This window comes from Pseudomyrmex gracilis, unplaced genomic scaffold (assembly GCF_002006095.1).
Source record: "Pseudomyrmex gracilis isolate BER0280 unplaced genomic scaffold, ASM200609v1 scaffold_370, whole genome shotgun sequence".
In the NCBI taxonomy this organism is placed as follows: domain Eukaryota; kingdom Metazoa; phylum Arthropoda; class Insecta; order Hymenoptera; family Formicidae; genus Pseudomyrmex; species Pseudomyrmex gracilis.
In genome coordinates, this window is record NW_018020954.1 from 67,860 (window position 1) to 87,764 (window position 19,905).

Below are 19,905 nucleotides of genomic sequence, written 5' to 3' on the forward strand. Positions count from 1 at the left end.
TTGCCAGTACTGGCCCGATATCGGCCCGGTCTTCTTGCCAGTACTGGCCCGATATCGGCCCGGTCTTCTTGCCAGTACTGGCCCGATATCGGCCCTGTCTTCTTGCCAGTACTGGCCCAATATGAATGCCGAACACTGGTGAACAAACGGGCCAATATTGGTCTTGTCTTCTTGCCAATACTGGCCCAATATGAATGCCGAACACTGGTGAACAAACGGGCCAATATTGGGCTGTTATAAAATACAAAAATGGGACAATACTGGACCAATTGTCAATATCGATTATCGGCTATAAAGGTTGGGCCATTGTTGGCCTAGTAGTATTACTGGAAGTCTGTCGGCAATTCCTACATGGGTATATTACTCACCGTATGACCAGCCGACAACTTCGCTAGTTCTCAGATTCTCGGTTCTCAACCAATCCTCCAGTGGTCGGAAATATTCTCTGAGAGCAGCTCCGTCCAATCTAAACTCGCCAGTGGCCTCTCGAAGCGTGTCCTGCCATGGCACGGACGAGCCTTTCTCCATCAATCGTCTGCCAAAAAACAAAAAAAAACCATTTGTTTATATCTATCGGTTGCGTGAGTTTTTAATATTTTTTCAAATAATAATAAAGTCACACATTTAAGGTCATAATCAGAATTTTATTATCCAAGAAACATATGTAGGATTTTTTACCATTTTTTGAAAAAAATCTTTGTGGTTTTAATTTTTGAAAAAATATTAAAAAGAGAAATTATTTTTTTCTTATCAGTATTTACTTTGAGATCTAAGATTATTTCAATAAACAATCACGCGCGAAAGTAAAACTGTCATTCATGATGAGACTAGTGTATGTAAACGCGTGCGAGTTTAGTGTTTGCTGTGTTCAACGACGGAAGTTACTATTTGCGGTTGTTATACGAAGGAAACGTGTGCCGCGCGGCTCGCGCGGTGGTCGGGAAAAAGATCGCGCGCGTCGTATAATCTGGTAAAGCGATTACATAAAGAGAATAATCTCGCAGGTGGATATTATTCAGTAACGCGCGCGGTGCTATTTGCGGCTCGACGTTCTTTCATTGTTGAACGTGCATATTTCGCACAGATAGCGCGAATACCTATCAAAGAGAAATAACCCGTGTACTCTCGTCAGTAGACGAGAACGGGATTGAGGTAACGAAGTAACGACACGTGATGCATAATGGCGAATGTAATAGGACGCAATTATTATAACTTCGCCGTCGAACCCGTAATCGAGCTACCTATCTTGAGTAATCCGCGCGTGTGTTGTGTGTAGCTTGTGATAGATGACTTCTACCGCGTAATCTACTCGGACAAACCATTTCCAATCCGCGACTTCAATACGGCCGACATATTTTTCGTCATGACAGCGGAATGTGTTGCCGCTGGAATTTATTCACGCGCCGTTTGAAAATCCACGAAGAGAGAGAATTTATACGCGTTGTATTATATCGACAAGTATATGAGCGATTTAAACACTCAAGACGCTCGAGGTAATCATTTATTTATCACACGTTTCATTTCGCTTTAGTTTGCTTTGTTTCAAACGATGTGTATTTTTCGTTCTCGTCATAGATATTAAAAGAACGTTGGAGAGATGAAAAAGACCGCATACCCTATTATAAACGTTCCGCAATAATTTTACATTATAAAAATCTCCGTGATATTTTTATCTTCACCTAGTTTTTATACGTCGCACGGAGATAATTCTCTATCTCTGTGAAAGAGAGACGAGTTTCCGCCAGCCTTGTGTCCCACACATACACTTATAACTTCCAAAAAAAAAATCAAAATGCGAACTCACTTGCAGAAGCGAAACAATGTGAAACGACGAAAATTGGAAGATTGATCGCAAATTAAGTCGGGATTAGGCCATCGACACTGCCATCGAGCGATCATCGTCTGCACCCGTAAAACGCCGCGCGATCTGAGATATTAAATCGGCTTTAAAGGCGATGCCACGGTCTGAGAACTGGTGCACGGTGCCAACGAGGTGCACTGTTTAAACGCGCGGCGATTACGTAACAGTGGCGATATCCCGTCGGCGATCAGCCTCTCAAATCGATCGCTGAAGCAAAAACTCTCGCAACTTCTCTTTTATGCATAATCGTCGGATCGCGACGACTCGACTCTCGCTAAGTAGATTAGCTCTCGACTTCGACTAAGGCATGTTCAACATCGGTTTTGTATATACAGATAAAATGTTGTTGCGCAGATCTCTTCCTGTTTATTTACGACGACGGTGATTTAGTTCCCGACTTGCATTATTTCTTGTTGCTATATTCTTGTTTGGATAAGTGTGTTTTGTACTGCAATTAAAAGTTATAACATAAATAAGAGTGATAGATTTTTGTACGTTTTTTCGCAAAAAAAAACTTTGCGAGGCAATCTTTTATACTTTTACTTCATAAGTTGCACTCGTGTCGCGCGACGAAATCTTCGTTTGTAAATTCAATATAGGTCGCGAAAACCAGGTCGAGAGCGGAAGAGAAAAGAAAAAGAGATCAATCTCTCGGCAATATTATTATATATATATATCACAATTGTTTCAGTAACGCGCATCGATTACGGCACAAACGGTCTACCGCGCGACTGCAGTAATTTCACGTTATCAAAAGTCGTATACGTGCACATCCGACTGATAGATAGCGCCGTCGTTCGCAATCGCGGCGCCGGCGTTACGCGAAATTCCCGTCGTGATTTTGTTGAAGTCAATCTCATCACACTACCGGTTCCTATCTCGTTTAGAAATCGGAACGCGACACCCGCCGCGCTCCGTTTCGTGGGAAACGATTCTCTCTCTCTCGACCGGTAAAAACATTTCGATGTGCCTGTAAGGGGCTCGATCTTTTCCTCTCTCTTTCTCTCTTGTTTTTTTTTCTTTTTCTTTCTTTCTCTATCCTCACTCCTTTTCTGTCTCACTCTCTTTCTCTTTGACTGTAATTTGTATCGATCACATAATTTCCGGTGTTCAACACGTAGGCGAAATCGGTACTTTCCTGCCGACGAGTGATGCATTTCGCAATATGAGATGCTGTAAACGCGAATATTTCGTTGAGCAGGTTATTCTCGAACAGGTATCATGAGTTATAATTACAGAGTTACAAGGGTATAATTATAAAATGCGAAGAGAGGTAAGCACGTTACAAAACTGTTCAATTAAAAAGTGTGAAAAATGAGACATAAAATATGTCTCTTACACTTCTAAACTTTTTTTTATTTTAAAATTTTATCGCAAATTTTATGATAAAACAAATAAATGCAAAACTATTTCGAGACACATAAAATAGTTCAATTATATAAATAAATACAGTAATTGTTGCATAAGTAAAGTTTAAAAAAAGAAATGATTTTTTTAATTCTTGTATTCTAATAAAAACTCTAAGACGAGTGCGATTGAGTGTTCTCATTGACCATAATTTAAATTGCACTTTGGTTTTTTTTTTTGCGACCGTAGGTAGAAATGATCTCATGCATTCAAAGGACTCTGACGAGGCAGTTACACAGCGGTGGTTACACTCAATTGCATTCGAGGCGTAAATGTCGTGTACCGTAAAACCCCCCTGTTCTGTGTTCTTCAATCGAACTTTCAAACGATTCCTTTCCGATTCTCTGCGCGATCGTCCACGCGCATTCAAGGACGCGGTATCAATTTGCTTCTGCGTTTCAAATTACAGAACCTGTGGCGAATGTATACAAGTCAACAATTATACGTATCTTTTATATAATTCAAAGAATCGGAAAACATAATATTAATTAATTAATGTTATTGAACACATTTGATATAAATATAACTGTAGCGTAATGTTGTTACGTATTATTGATTATAAAAAAAAGTTTATTTATTTTGCTTGAAAATGTTAATTGAATTTGCGGTTGCAAACGCGCGCTCTACACTTAAGAGATTGCAAAATAAATAATATCATGCAAAAAAATTCTTTTTCTACGCGAAATTTATTAATTACTTACTCTATATAACTCTTGTACGAAATGACATTTGCATAACTACAATACTTTCACGCATTTGATTTTGAGCTGCTATCGCGGTTTATCTCTCTTATGTGATTAAAACGCGATATGTAACGTGTCCATAGCCCATTGATTTATATCTACATTGCACGCGGTGTTATCGACCGTGATTGTTCGCGAGAACGATTCCGCGTGCGACGCCCTCAAATCTTACGCAGTGAAAACGGAAGTGTAACGCGTAACAGACCACGCTCTCCCGAGTTTCTTCGCCGTGCAACTCTCTCGTAGTATGGCAACAGTGCGTTCCTTTACGTGACACACGCATNTTTTTNTTTTNTTTTTTTTTTTTTTTTTTTTTTTTTTTTTTTTTTAGCGTGTGCCGCTTTCGTAATCGGTGTGTTGGCGGCGGCGTCGTCGTCGTGGTCGTCGACGCGCCGTAAAGCGAGACAGACCGAGATCGTCCTTCGATTACAGGAAGTCGCAATTCGAGATCTCGCACGGTGAACGATCTCTGTTTGAATTTCCGTTCTGATAAAATGCACAACGCGCGAGAGTGTCACACTGGAAATTTTAATGAGTAAAAATGATAATAGCTTGATAGAAAAGGAGAGGAATGTTTTGAGAGAGAAGATAATAACGCGCGAATTAATTATCACATATAGTGATTAAATAGGCACAATCCGGCTACATCATGTTCGTGAAAAGAGATTTGTCTGGAAGTGACGATAAATAGCTCATCGTGTTGATGTTGCTCTTATCTGCTTGTTTTACAAGAAACGATTCTCATGGAAAATATTTATCTCATACTTATGCGTGTCGTGCAATAAAATTCTGTTCCGTCGAGGGAACGTACTTTGACATCTGCGAAAAGTGTTTTGTGTCACAGGAAGTCTCTCGGCAACTTGGTCGTCCGCCAGGAGATTTCGATCTACGGACTCGACGCGATCTTTAAACGCGGAACAATTGTTATTGAGTTTCCGTCTGCCAAGAGAATCATGCGACTTTCTTGCGTCCATAAAAGTTCGCGCGCGTTGCGCCTGTAAATGTGCGCAAACAACAAGTTCGCAATTCTGGAATAGGGTATACATATCGTAACGAAACGTTTCTAACATAAATTATCACGTCGTTCGAATAAGATAGTTTACCTAATGCTTTTTTGTCATTTTATGTAACTATTCGACAAGCGCGATTTCGCAATCGCGAAAGAAACAGGAGCGTTTCTGCGAAATGCGTATGTCACTTCGTTCCTTTTACAACGATAATCACATACATGTATGTGTATGCGGGCATTTCCGGACGTTTCACGATTTTCTGAGGCGCTTTATTTAGTTTTATCATAATTACTCCGAACACATATTAATTACTCGAGAATTTCGCGAGTCACGAAGGCTGAACGGGGAATATTCTTATGGCGAAAGCTGAAAGCTATTCGCATCGGTCGGTTGACAACATGTGAACGTGTGATACTTGATTATTTCACGAGATTATTACAACTGTACATAGTCCATATTTTACATATATGTATGTTATACACACACATATGTATTATTGCGTGAAAAGTTTATCACGTAATTGATAGATATTATATAAATAGGTGTATCTCGTAAGCGATAAATTGATTTAATATCAACTTAGGATTTGTACATTCTGTCTGATTGTAACGCCCGTGTGTTTCGTGTTTTTCTGGTTTCTCGTCAGGTTTTGCGTCAGCTCGATTACGTGTGTATGGTGTCGCTAAGCGAGATAAGTGTCGCGTGTCGTACTTCGTTAGAACGCGGCTACCGACGATCGTTCTGTCATCATCGGAATATTCGTCGTTGGTTAAACACAATAACAAGAACGAACACAACGTGCTCGACGGACAAATGAACGGCGCTCGGCGTGAATTGCGGAACCAAATAAAGATTTCCCTCTCGTTGACCCAGATAACGTTCGTCAAGAAGATCGCCGCCGGGAAGGCGATCCAATCGATAAACGCGATCGGTGATATAATGCCCGGCCGTCGGCCGAGCTTGGCTACTCAATGGAATTCAATGTACGGTGACTAGTCGCGTGTCACGTGGACAAAGACGAGGGGGTTTGTTCGGGCCGGATTCTCGCGAGCAAGTGCAGCAAGCGGCAATTCCGCGCTAACGAAGGCGCCGTCAAAAACCGCGGGTCTTGCACGCGTGGCGAACCGATACGATCTAACAATAAGCGTCATTACCGTATGCGCCGTATGCATCTTGCAACACCCCCGTGGGGATCATGATCATGCTCGCGTGCATAATGCACGCCCTGTAATCAACGACGCAAAACCGCAATCCCGAACATTTTCGCGTCGCTGAACCAGCCTCGAGACCGCGTAAACGCGATGCTAAAAACGCCTACTTAACTACAGCTTTCAAGGTGGTTCACTATATTATTATTGCATACCTTGCGCATTATAATGCGTGCGCTTTTATAATGCGAGAGATTTTAATTTGACGATTTAATTAACTTGCTCTCAACCGCGTGACATAAGATTTTGCGTAGCTCAAGGTTTGCGAGGAGCTGTGTGCTTGCTTAATTTTATTACAAGAGATATATTGTACAATGTTGTAACGTACCCAAGGGAGGAAAGTTTCATATCGCAAGCACGATCAGTGGTATTATAATGAAAAAATATGTGATAAGGAAAACACTTTGAACACACGCAGTGTGCAACAATTTTATAGATCGTCATGTGAGTCAATATTATACGTTTAATAATATACGTTTCAAAGTAGAATCAGGCCTGCCAATTTAGGATCGTTACACAGCCTGCTTTCTCTCAGTACCAACAATTGTCTTGGCGCTACATTGTCTGTACTCCGTAATAAATTCAAGCTGCAGTCAGTTGTTAGTGTCTTATGTACTGGCGAGCGATTATTCAAGAAGATATCCATACAAGAACAGACGTTGTGAAGACAACGCAATTATAAATGTCGAAACGGTCGTCAAGATTTCGTACACCATATTCCGAATATAGTTAAGTGAAAGAGGTTTATACAGTGTGAATAAGTTAGGAAATTGAGCAATAGCGAATAAATGGGAAGTTTAAGTTGAGATAGACACGCAACGATGACACACAATTGAAGTTTAGACGTATTTAGAGAAGAACATTGATCACACACACACACATACACACACACAAAGACACAAGTTGATATATTATCCGGTCCAAAATAAACTGCAATTTGCAACTGGTCTTCGGAGTTTATTGTTATGATATAAAAAAATATGCAAACGTTGTGTTAACGAGCTTTTAGATTCTATTCCGAATGATTTGTATTTCACAGTCAGAGGCCGAAAATGTATCTCTGTTGAACCTACAGTTTTATACGGACACGCTAAGTTTTATTTATACACGTATACCTGTAATATACCTGCGTAACTCGTATCTAAATTTATTATAAACGATGGCGAGGCACCAAAAAAAAAAAAAAAAAAAACAACTTTTTGGCATTCTAGAAAATTCTACGGGTGGCCGCTACACACTAATGTAACTGCGAAATAAATAACCTTGAATTTTAAAAAGATTCGGGACCAAAATGGCAAGGTACCGGAATGAAGAATCGATCGAGTTTGCGGCCACGCCTTACTCTGGGATTTTACAAATTCCTGACATTTTAGAATAATGCACTAGGTTAATAAGTCAAGAACATCTCGTTTAGAAAGGGACGTCGTCATATAATTAGCAACTTTTGAATAACGAAGTGGGCAATAAAAACAACCGTTGTCACTGCTTTTGGAAATTCCACTTTTTTGCGCGCTTGTTCGGCAAGGCGGTTTCGGCTTTAATGTTATGTCTGAAATTATAAACTGCAGATTTACGAGATGAGATTTAATGTTTGTGTCAAGTACCGCGTTAATTGTCAAGTACACGAAATTTACAGGTGAGTGTGAGACAATTATGTACAAAATAAAACTTTTTTTTGGTAACAGCAGCTGATTTTTCGAGCGTGCGTCGCTTTTTTAAGAAAAGCTATGTTACAAATCTGATTTTTGTAACACCAGAGAAAAAAGAGTTGTGTGAAGAGTAATAAATGTTTATGAAATCATTCTCTGAAAGAGTATCATTGAGCGATTTCCTTCCTTTTGCTGTTGCTTCCTTTCCCTTGCTGATTGTGTCATATTCTGCATTTGTTTTTTTTCTGACCTACATTACGACTACAGTACAACAGTTTTCTTAACTTAAATCTAGGTTTTATCTTTTTGAAAACAAGCGAGTATATTTCAATTCATTCTTCAAGCATTTTCATTTCAAGTACGTGTTATGTAAATTAAAAACTAATATCTTGATATTTTTTTTATTATATTGAATGTAATTAAAGTCTCCGTCAATTTTATTCAATACTCGCGAACCGTCGAGTTACGTTAACCGCCCGCACTTTACCGAGACTTTAATACACCGCTTAACCCGGTAAACCGGCACTTATGTTTTTCTGCTTCCATTGCGCACCTCCATCGTGCTGCTTGGCGGACATTTCGATAGAAACGTAAAACAGCGGCGGCGTAGCTTTTTTAATCGTAAAAATGTGACGCGATCCGCAAGCACTACGTGCAAAATGTTCGTTTTTCCTACCGGGGCGTTTCCGTTTTGCCGCGAATGATTTCAACACGGAGCCGCCAGTCGCGATCGATCGCCGACGTTCGCGTTCGTGCCGTAAGAAACGTACGATTGCGAAAGCGCATACACATACGTAGTATATACACGTTGATTAAAAACTGATTATCAAAAGGCCGCTTTTACGCCTGCACTTCCGTTTTTGAACAAGCGTGTGCGGAGAGATTTGCGCAACGCGTAGCGTAAAAGATGACGATGCAGAAATTCTCTGTTTGTTCAGTTTGACGTGTTCGATTTATTTTCTATATGTTTCAATATAAACACACATAGAATGTATTTTATAAAATACACTTACCCTAAGATTCGGCCGGCTTCGGGACTCCTGTAAAAGTCGCACCTGTGCAACGGTCTCCTTGGATCGTCGACGTATCTCTGTCCGGCAGCTTGGCACAATGAGCGATACAATTGGAACTGAAGAACACCGGCCACGAAGTTTCTGTAAAATATGAGAGAAAGCTAATTAACTTATATCATACCTTTTACGCGTATCTCGACACACTTAATGAAGCGTGAAATTGGCCTTGTATCCAAGATGAAACAACGTAGGTGTAATCATCAAATATATATAAAATATATCGCGGCCGTTTATTAAATCAATAAATTTTTTCTGTTGCACTTGGCAGTTTATTTTATTAACTGATTTCATAACATGCATAACATTTTGAAAAAAAATGTTACACAATATGACTTGAATTTCGTGCGTTAACAAAATAAAAAAGATACATAAAAAAAATTTTTTAAACACGAATAAAAGTAAAATTAATTATCCCATAAGTATTATGCAAATGTGTCATAAAGTTTGTGTATAAAAATATTAAAAATTGTGTATATATTATGCAATTTATGTATATAATATATACAGTTAATATAATGTACATATGTACATATATATAAATTAAAGTTTATTATGCTACAATATTTCAGAAAAGTATTATGTATTTTATTTAATTTATAACACGATATTAATTTGATTAATTGTACATCTGACAACACGAAATAGAATGATGGTGAAAGTAGCAATGGTCATGTCTGAGATATCAATTTTCGCGAACCTTGAAGAAGCATCTCCAAGGCCAGTGTCAATAGGGTCGGTGAGGTTACGAAGAGCCTCGATTTCTTACGGGCCAGAGAGATTCTATTGTCACCTCCACATAGATCGGCTTAAGGTGGTTAGAAAGAGAAGACGCACCGCGCAATAAAGAGGTATATATGTATATATCGCCGTTTCACCAAAAGATTCTTCATCGGCAACGACCTTTACGTAATACGTTGATCCTCTCGGGAAACCGCGGCTCGAAAAATTACAACCGTTATTCCGGTACTTATACTTTCTACGGCTGTGTGTAACACTCGCGTACTCGGATTCGTCGTCGTTTGAGAATTCACGAAAGTGTCGTAACGCACAACGTTTGAATAAACAAGCCGCGTCTCGCAGCGAGCACGTAAAATCATCGACAGAATTAGTGAGAGATTTAGTGATATCGCGCAGCCTAAACACGTTTCGAAGGATAGGGGGAATTTCCAAAAATACAAAAAATATATGTTCCGGATACGCGAATATCATTACGGAGACTGAATAGCATCAAAGTTTTTATATCCGACGTATGAATAGTAACATTCCTATTATAATGTTTTTAATTCTACTAAAGTGAATAGTTGCGCATAAATTTTGACGTAGTTACAAATTTTTATAGACGCACAAGACTACGTGCGAAGTGATTTTGGTAGAAAAACGAATTCAGATACCAATGTGTGGTCGGACACTTGTGTGTGGACGTAAAATTCGGCGTGTATATAAATTTCGCCACATTGCGAAATTTTGCGCGGGAATGTGAGCACTCGATTTCGCAGTTAACGACTGATTTCACTGGCAAATTTTATCGATTAACCTTTTCTGCCTACATAATAGTAAACAGAAAAGGTGAATCGTTAAAATGTTTTTAGCGTCGATGAAGACGAATAAAGCATTTCAATGACATTCGCGGGTGAGACAAACGAAGGCGTTGTATTGATATTCAAGGGGAAAGAAAAAACGCGATTGAATCGGGTTACACGCTTGGATGGATTCGAGACCTTCGCCCTGAATGACAGTCGCAATAGCGGCCTCAACGATTTTGATGCACTTTTTTTTTTTCAATTGGAAAACAGCAGCTTTGCCGAAAACTTCGTTAAAATCAGGAGAGGAAGAATTGATTATTAATTTAATTAATAGCGAGAAGCACAAAGGCGAGTATAAAGTTTTAAATGAGATCTTAAACGCGAAAGTGTAATCAGTTTTATATATCAAACTATTAAAGCTTTCCCGAAATGTGCGAGAGAATTCTCTCGTAACTTCAATTTCATCATTATTACATAATGAATTAAAGCGCGCCCGCGCGATTGTACTTTTACGATGAACGTAATCATTCTTTTTTTTTTTTTTTCTCTACATATTCCACATTACGAAATCCGTGGATGTGGCATGCGCCGCTTTCGCCTTATGTGTAAAAACAAATTGTGACTCCGGTGCTATAGATTTCGCAGGTGAATTTATTTACGCGGTATTATTTACCGAGCGAAGTGACCAATCAACGGACGCCGCGTCGCTTAAGTAAAGTGATCATATCTCATGGATAATTGCGCTACGGTAAACATCGACATACTTTGGCTCTCCGTGTAGTGGAGCAAGCGAAATGGAGAGGAGGAAAACGGAACTTGATCGACCGAAGCGGAATCGTGACGTGAGACCGCGTGTCCCACGAAAGAGAGCAATGGGGTGCACCCACGAGATCGGCGAGAGATAAATTCTAACGGCGTTCTCTTGCGCTGCAAATGTAGCATGTATGTGTGCATGTACGTACGTACGCTATTACGTGGCACACGAAGAGTCGGGGAACCGCGTATGCAACCGAGGTGAGGACGAAAACGGAACGGTAATGGCGAAAGGGAGAGGATAGATGATGACGTTGATCGCGCGCGATTCGCGTGACCGTTGCAGTCGATTGCCGCGAAAAATGACGTGTTTGAACTGCACGTAGCGCTACGTTGCGTCAGTGCGATTGTCGTACAACAGGTTTCATCGGAAAGAATATATCTATCTAGAAAAGGAAATTTCATCGAATTTGAAATCATTTAAAGTTTTTGTTACATTCCTTTGCAAGATTCTTTTGCGTACTCTGCTCTTATATTCCATCACGTTTCTTCTTAAAAATAATCTTTTTTCGTATTAGTTAGTTGGTAACTTGGAATTGACTAAACACATGTTTTTTTTTTTTTTATAAAGAAGGTATTATTACGGCAAAGATCAGACAGAAAATTATCTTGAATATCAATCCACATGTAAGTGGACACTCTCATGTTTAAGAAAAATGTAGAAATAAGATGGTTGTGACCAAATTATTGCAGACCATTCGAGAGAGGAAAGCGAGAAATTTGTGAAGACACATAGAGAAGGCTCGACGTAACACAGGAATGCGAATTATGTATTTTTGTAGGAGGACACGAAATTGTAGGGAAAGGGTAGGAAAGTAGTGTAATTTGCTGACGCGGAGAAACTAGGTTGGCGCACGTCGATGTTTCTACGTATGCACACGTATGTGCACAGAATGTATTCGCAATCCCCGCACAAAGTGCTACTGGACTTAGCAAAAAAATTTGCATTAATAAAATTCCATTGGAATCGATCAGTCTGTTGTACAATTAAGAGACAATGTAATACACGACTTGTGAACATATCAAGAGTCCCATAAAATACGTTTTTTTTTTCATTTGCATTTCTGCGTTCGCAACAAAATCCTCCGGAAGTATTTTGTCTATTTCTCTCCGAAGAAGCATTTTTAATTCGAGAAACTACGATACGCGTGGAAAAGTTGAAAATTTAACTCAAACTCACTTTAGTAGCGGCTTGAAAAAAAAAACAGTACCGGGCTATTTGCAAAATTAAATTTTTGCATCAAACAAAACACTAAACTTAACGAAAAAAATCTGTCTTTCAACAATTTTGCAAACCTTTATTTGATTGACATTGAGTTACAATCTCTCGCGAACGCGTCAACAGTGACAGCCGGCGACAGTCGCCAAGAACGATGCGTGTCACGATTTGCTCGCGCGTTTTTCCGTATCGGAATGATTTTCCGGCAAACGGATTGAGACCCGTCCCGAACTCTCGCGAAACGTTACGTGCGAGAAGACGGGTTTTCACGTACTGTTAATCTACGTTTTTGTCCACAACTGGGAAAAGCACGCGGATACGATCAAATGTTCCGTCGTCGACTTCTGACACTAAGGGACGTCACGACGAGCGATCGGTATGTCTGTCGCGCCTCAGAGAAAGTATAAAACCGAAGCGCAGTCAAGGTATCGACAAAGATATGTGAGAAAAAAAGTAAGACATCCCGAGCGCAAGCACTCGAGGAAGGAGGAACAGAACGAAACTCGTTTGTTGAAGAAAAGAGAGGGACGAAGCGCACGTTGCGGTAAGGGTGTGAGGAGAGGGAATGAGGCGTTTGTCTCAAAGGGGAGTGGTGGTCGCTCGGACGGTGGGACCGTCGTCGTCGTAGCTGAACAAAGAGGTGTATCGTGGGGGTATACGACTTGGGGCCCCGGACCCGACGGGCCCCGGGTGGCGAAGGCGAAAGTGTGCCGCGTATATAAGGCCAGGAATCGACGGCAATCAGCATCCAGTTCACTTCTGGACGCACCTGGAATATCGTGAGAAGAAAAATGAGAATCCTGGTACGTTCTTTTTCGATTTGCTACGATATTTTTCGTCTTGGTGACACGTCAAAAGCGAGAAACACTGAAAATCGAGAACGTGCGTCGAAGAAACAAACTTAACAACGACACCCGCGAAAAGTGAACGAAACATCGGAAAGTCTTGAAATTAATCGGGGGTGTGAATTGTTAAACGCTCGTGCGCGCACGTCGTTATTATGTTAGATTCGGCTTGCGAGTATCATTTATTTTCCGATCAAAGTTGTTTTTGCCCGCGAAGTGTATTTCCGAATGAACATTTTATGAATTTTAAGCTTTTTTGATTATACATGTTTATAAAACAGATCTTTGCACGTGCACACATGTAGTAATAGAAACATGCGTAGTTAGAAAGGCTCAGCCTCGCGGATTTAATATTTTCAACTAGTTTCTTCGATATGCGTCCTTCAGAGCTTGTTTTTCCGTTGATTCAACATTCCGAATACATTATTGAAATACAACATGATTATTCAAATGAATCGTTACGACAGATGACACTGTATATGATTTGGTTTTTTTTTTCAGATTCACGTGGCAATTGCCGCCTTCGTGGTCGCGACAGCGTTGTCGGAGGAGACCGCGAAAGCCGAAGAGAAATCAGTGGAGAAGTCCGAGAAGAAGCAAGAGAAGCGTGGCCTGCTGGGTCTTGGCTACGGTTATGGCTATGACGGCGGATACAATATCGGGTCCGGTGGACACGTTGGCCTCGATTTGAGTAGTGGATATGGTGGATATGGTGGATATGGTGGACATGGTGGATACGTAAGCGGAGGATACGACGGTGGTCATCACGAACATGTGAAGACCGTGACCTTGGTGAAGAACGTCGCCGTGCCTTACCCTGTGGAGAAACACGTACCTTACCCCGTAGAGAAGCATGTGCCCTACCCCGTCAAAGTGCCCGTGCCACAACCGTATCCTGTTGAGAAGCACGTGCCTTATCCAGTCAAGGTCTATGTAAAGGTGCCTGTTCACGTGCCCCAGCCATATCCGGTGGAGAAGAAGGTCCCTTATCCCGTTCACGTACCTGTCGATCGTCCTTATCCGGTCAAGGTCTTAGTACCGCAGCCGTATCCCGTAGAGAAGCACATTCACGTTCCGGTAAAAGTACCAGTGCCACAGCCGTACCCAGTCGAAAAGCCAGTTCCGGTACCGGTGAAAGTCCCGGTCCACGTACCGCAACCCTACCCAGTTGAGAAACTCGTACCATATCCCGTCAAAGTCCCAGTCGATCGTCCCATCCACGTGCCCGTTCCCAAGCCCTACCCAGTACACATTGAAAAGCCTGTACCTTATCCAGTTGAAAAGCCAGTGCCCTACCCCGTTAAGGTTCCAGTTGACAGACCGTACCCGGTTCCAGTCGAAAAGCCTGTGCCAGTCGCGGTCAAGGTACCAGTACCACAACCGTATCCAGTCGAGAGGCCTGTACCTTATCCAGTTGAAAAGCATGTGCCCTACCCTGTTAAGGTTCCAGTCGACAGGCCGTATCCCGTTCATATTGAAAAACATGTGCCCTATCCAGTAGAGAAGCCCGTACCGTACCCAGTTAAAGTGCCGGTGGCTGTACCCGTGCATCACGAACCCGTGCATCATGAACCCGCACACGGCTATTACTCCAGTGGATACGAGAGTAGCGATTTAGGCTATGATCATCATTAAACTCACAAGTTCTCGGTTTTTCGTTTGTCGTTGAGAGAAAAAACTTCATCACGACGACGAATCACCGCGAGGATCTTGTCTTTAGGAGATACGAAGATACCAATCCGAAAACTTTGTCGTGCGGCGCCGTGATATCCGCTTTGTACCTGGATTGGATCGAGGACGATCTCCGATAGACAATCGCATACCGGATTATTGTACCTCGAGTTCGATCGTAATAAGATCGCGACACGGCGACGTGTGCCAGTTAAGAAGAACGAACAAACCAGTAAGGATGTACTCATCTTCAGCGATCTTCGCTCGAGAGCAACACGCTTGTCTTACTTTTGTACCGATATTAGCAAAATATGTATTTTTTTACAGAAAAATAAAATAAAAATTATTGTAAAGAGTAGTTACATAAGTGTGTATCTTCAAAAACCAACTTAATTTTTTCAAAAAACTTAATCTTGATAAAATTTCATTACCATACACAGTACCACATATACATTTAACATTTGATCAGTTTCCCAACTTATCAAAGCTGTCTTTCCATTTTGTTTTTGAAATCAAAATTTGATGTTCACTCGCGTGACAACAGAAAAAATAATAAAGATTTTAAAACCAACTGCTACTGAAAATTTACTAATATCTGATTGAAGTCAGCTATTCAGAGTAATTAAAGAGAAATGTAAGTATCGCAACACTGAAAAAATTACTTTGTAACAGAACTTCGGACAGTAGAATTTACGTATTTCTAACATCAATTCGGATATATTTTAATTATTGTCAGATTGTGCAGTTAATGTAAAATATCACTTATTTCAAGCACACAAAATGATGAATATTCAATTTTGGTTTTTTAAATTGCAAAAATGCTTCTTGAAAGAATAATTCAATAAGTAATGCGTAGACAATCGGAAGCTACCAATTTGTTTTCAACTTTGTCGCTCCCAATTCTATCATACTATTACAACAGATTTACTGGCGCCATTTCCGTTGAAACCAAGTCAATGCATTTGCAACTAATTTCTGTACGACCCACTTCAGTTGGAGTAAGAAATATGCGATGGCTTTGCCACTTGACTCGCGCACAACGACTTACATACTCGTCTCCAGCATGAGAAACGGTTATGCAATCGCTACATCGGTGCACGCGACTCCAAGACTGAAAGTAAGAGTCGTCCCTTCGCATCACAAAAGATCACACACACCGCCACGAAGTCTACTTCCCCTTTCATCCGTTTTTTTTTAGACCTAGTCCTTTCGCTTCCTTTATTTATCTCGCCGCACCTCTTTACCTTGACTCGCGAAACTATGCCTATTAAGACAATTACGCGGAGCGAACGATGTTTTTGTTTCTTCGTTAAAACTTCTTGTACCGAAAGGATCTCAAGATCTCACGAACACCAGAATGTAAGATGAGAAGACTGGTAATTTCTTAAATGTCAGAGAGCTTTGTGGGATAAATTGTGCATTGTTTAGGGTAAAGTACTTTAGTGGTTACAATTAGATACATTGAAAAAAAATTTTATTTTAACAAACAGTTACCTTGACATTTGATTATAACGAAAGCGTAGGAAGATTTTGTAATAAACATAAAAAATTTAAGATAAAAAAACCTAAGTTAAAAATGTACTTGAGTATTGTTAAAAAATGAAAGTAAGGGAAAGAATATATGCAATCTAATTTGACAATTTGAAGAAGCAAGCGTTTTTTACGCTTTACGCTCTATTAATTGATGTAATAATTTCTATTTTATCATCGTGTTTAATACCGTTATGAAATTTCCGTCGTGGTTAATTCTGTTATGAAATTTTCTATCATCTAATTACCGCGTTGACGAGAAAATTTCAAGCCAGTTCTGTGACATTTTGCGATATTTTCTTCTGTTTGAAGTAAGTTTCTCAATAACATGTTTGTAGCGTTATTTATTTCCGCGTTTCAAATGTAACGTAATTAAAGACAAAAAATAATACTGTTTATACTTTTCTGAATATTTTTATATTTTGGGGAAATAAATTATCTTAAGCAAATAATTGAATTGAGGCTTTTATTAGTTTAATCCAACAAAAAGAAAAATAATAATAAGGCCATTAAAAAATAATTAAGTACTTTGATAATTGAATTGGTACAAGCAACAGAATGCGAAAAATCCGTTTGATTCCTGGCCGGTGTTTTTTTTTTTTTGCAATAATTGTTTCATACGCACATGAATATATATATATTTACTGTAAAGAAACGGGAAGTAAAAGTGTCGCCATCATTGGAAAGACTCGTACACTGAATACAAGCTATACTCAACAGAAAATATTTACCTTGTATCCATTTGCTTTATCACATGATGATAAAAAAACTCATCAAAAGATACTAACATTCTTCTTCTTCTTTGCTTATATGGCGCTCCTTCTCGAGAGGAGCAAAAGTCAGTCTATTAAAGATACTAACAATATTTGTTTATAGAAAATATATGATATCAGAGAGAAGACTGAGAGCGGCCAGGCCTATAAGAGAATGTGCAATCGCTTTTTCGCCTTGTAAGCTAGTGCAATGTTCATGGATGATGCACAAAAGCAACTACGTAGCCATGTCCACAAACGACTTGTCGGTACGTACATTGTATTCAAATGTGAACATGGTTCTATTCCGTGCTATGTTCACAACCGTGCGGTTTTTAAATTGTGTCAGTTAACTTATATTAATAATTAATAAAAATATGTAATGCATCTTGATGTGTTTTATTATTATCAATAATATTATGTACTTTTTTCAAGACTAAATCTTGACAAAGCATGAGAAAAAACAAAACGAGACTAAAGCAACGTGACTTTACTTTAGTCACGTGTCTTTTAAAACGTGACTAAAGTAACGTCACGTGACAAGAAAGAGAGGAAAATCAACACGTGATTAAAGTCACGTGATTTTATTTTAGTCACGTGTCTTAAAAAACGTGACTAAAGTAACATCACGTGACAGAGAGGAGAGAAAAGCCAACACGTGACTAAAGTAAAATCACATAGTTTTAGTCTCGTGTTGTTTTTTCTCATGCTTTCTCAAAATTTACAGTTTTAGAAAAAGTACATAATATTATTGAATAATAATAAAACACATCAAGATGCATTACATATTTCTAATAATTATTAATATGAGTTAACTGACACAATGTAAAAACCGCACGATTGTGGAAATAGCACAAAATAGAACCACGTTTGAACATAACGTACGTACCGACAAATCGTTCGTGGATATGGCTACGTATTTGCCATTGTGCACTACCCATGGACATTGCGTTAGCTTACAGGGCGGAAAAGCGATTACACATTCTCTCTTAAGCCTGGCCGCTTTCAGTCTTCTCTTTGATGATATACATATATGTATATATCATCATGTATATATTCTACAGAGAAAGTATAATAATATCACGTATATCAATAACGATTCTCAAATTTATTCTGTTAGAAAGAAATTTAAACTAGTGATGTAAGCGATCATAAGTCTAGAAAGTTAAATGTTCGAACTCGACAAAGTACAATTAAAAACATGCATTATTGTTAATCCAAACACATATTTATACTATATAATTTTGTTTCAAAATACTGTGTGTGAGAGAAGAACATTACGTACATAATCTTCGCTATGTTCGACATTATAATTTAAAAGCCATATTCTCTAAGCTCAGGCATGTCAGTAAATTAATGTAGTAACGTTTCGTACGTTTATATTTACATTCGTGTGTGTGTGTATATATATATATATATATATATATATATATATATATGAAAATATCGTTCTCTCATGTTTATCACTCAGCGCATCTTTTTCTCATTTATACCATAATTTAAATATCCGGAAATGAGAGGCATTTTCAAGGCGCACCGTTCGTGCTTCCGCTCTCGACTTCCTCGTTCAAAACACGAAGAAGTCTCTCTATATGTGTGAGAGAGAGAAAAAAAATCATTTAGAACAGCCTTAATACGTTTCCACTGCGCAAAATATCAATCAAATCAAATTCTCGAGAGTTTGATATGTTAAACGGTTACTAATAGGAATAATTTTTTTTCGTGTTTCGTTTCACCTTGCACGTCTTCGACAGAAGATCTGATAGAATGATAGACTCTCTCCACGTACGAGATTCATCACGAAAAATTGTTGAACATTCATGAGAGATTGCAGGTAACGACGTGTGGATCGTACAGTTAATTACTACAACAATACGCTTGCTTGTCGAGCGTTAAATCACTGACACGCAAGCGCGTTGAAAGACGATGAAGATCGGTGATCCGCAGTAAAAATCGCGTGCACGATTCATGCAAAACGACCATGCGAAATAACTTAAGCATTGTTTTCTCCTCGTGACTGCGTTGGAAAATCATCATACGTTAACTCGATTATACACGATCTTGTATTTCGGAATGTATTAAAATAAAAGAATATCGTTTCGAATAGAGAGAGCATGCATATATCTGCTATATATAAATATCAGCTTCGCTGGTTCGATATGCAATAAGCAAAAAGTATGAAACAACGTTTATATAAGTCACTTATTATAATATCAATAGATGGATATTAGATAACTTGAGAGTACTTTTAGATGTAAGGGTAATTTAATTTGATATTGTATAACGCGCCGATATCGATAGGAAATGTTTATGTAATTTCGTATTAACCGATGTGTATTACGATAGTGAAACTCACTCTGTTTCCTTAATTTATGTATTTATCGCAGAGTATTATTGAATCTACGAGTTTTGGAAAAGCATAAAAAAAAAAAAACATTTTTAGCGACGACAAGTAATGGATTATTATATCGTCCATCTATGAGAATTTCCGCACTCTCGCATAAAACGGTCGGACTTTTCACTTTCTGCTTACGATCTTATCTTGACGAAACGACGATGCGTAACGGCAAAATCTAGTTTGCCAGATTTAAATTGATAGTT

At 39.2% G+C, this 19,905-nt stretch overlaps 2 protein-coding genes across 2 annotated transcripts in view; one reads left to right on the forward strand and one right to left on the reverse strand.

Moving 5' to 3' along the window:
• LOC109860351 (angiotensin-converting enzyme) overlaps nt 1-19,905 on the reverse strand; it is a 49,259-nt gene that overhangs the window by 6,904 nt on the left and 22,450 nt on the right. The window contains exons 12-13 of the mRNA XM_020439363.1: nt 8,892-9,032; nt 369-535 (exon numbers count right to left, since the gene is read on the reverse strand). Of these exons, the coding sequence (XP_020294952.1) occupies nt 369-535; nt 8,892-9,032 (308 nt within the window). The remainder of the gene's footprint in view (nt 1-368; nt 536-8,891; nt 9,033-19,905) is intronic.
• On the forward strand, nt 13,205-15,380 carry LOC109860354 (proline-rich protein 4-like). The gene is made up of 2 exons (XM_020439367.1): nt 13,205-13,309; nt 13,853-15,380. Exons 1-2 carry the CDS (start codon nt 13,298-13,300, stop codon nt 14,984-14,986), a joined length of 1,146 nt encoding a protein of 381 aa, XP_020294956.1. The 5' UTR covers nt 13,205-13,297; the 3' UTR covers nt 14,987-15,380.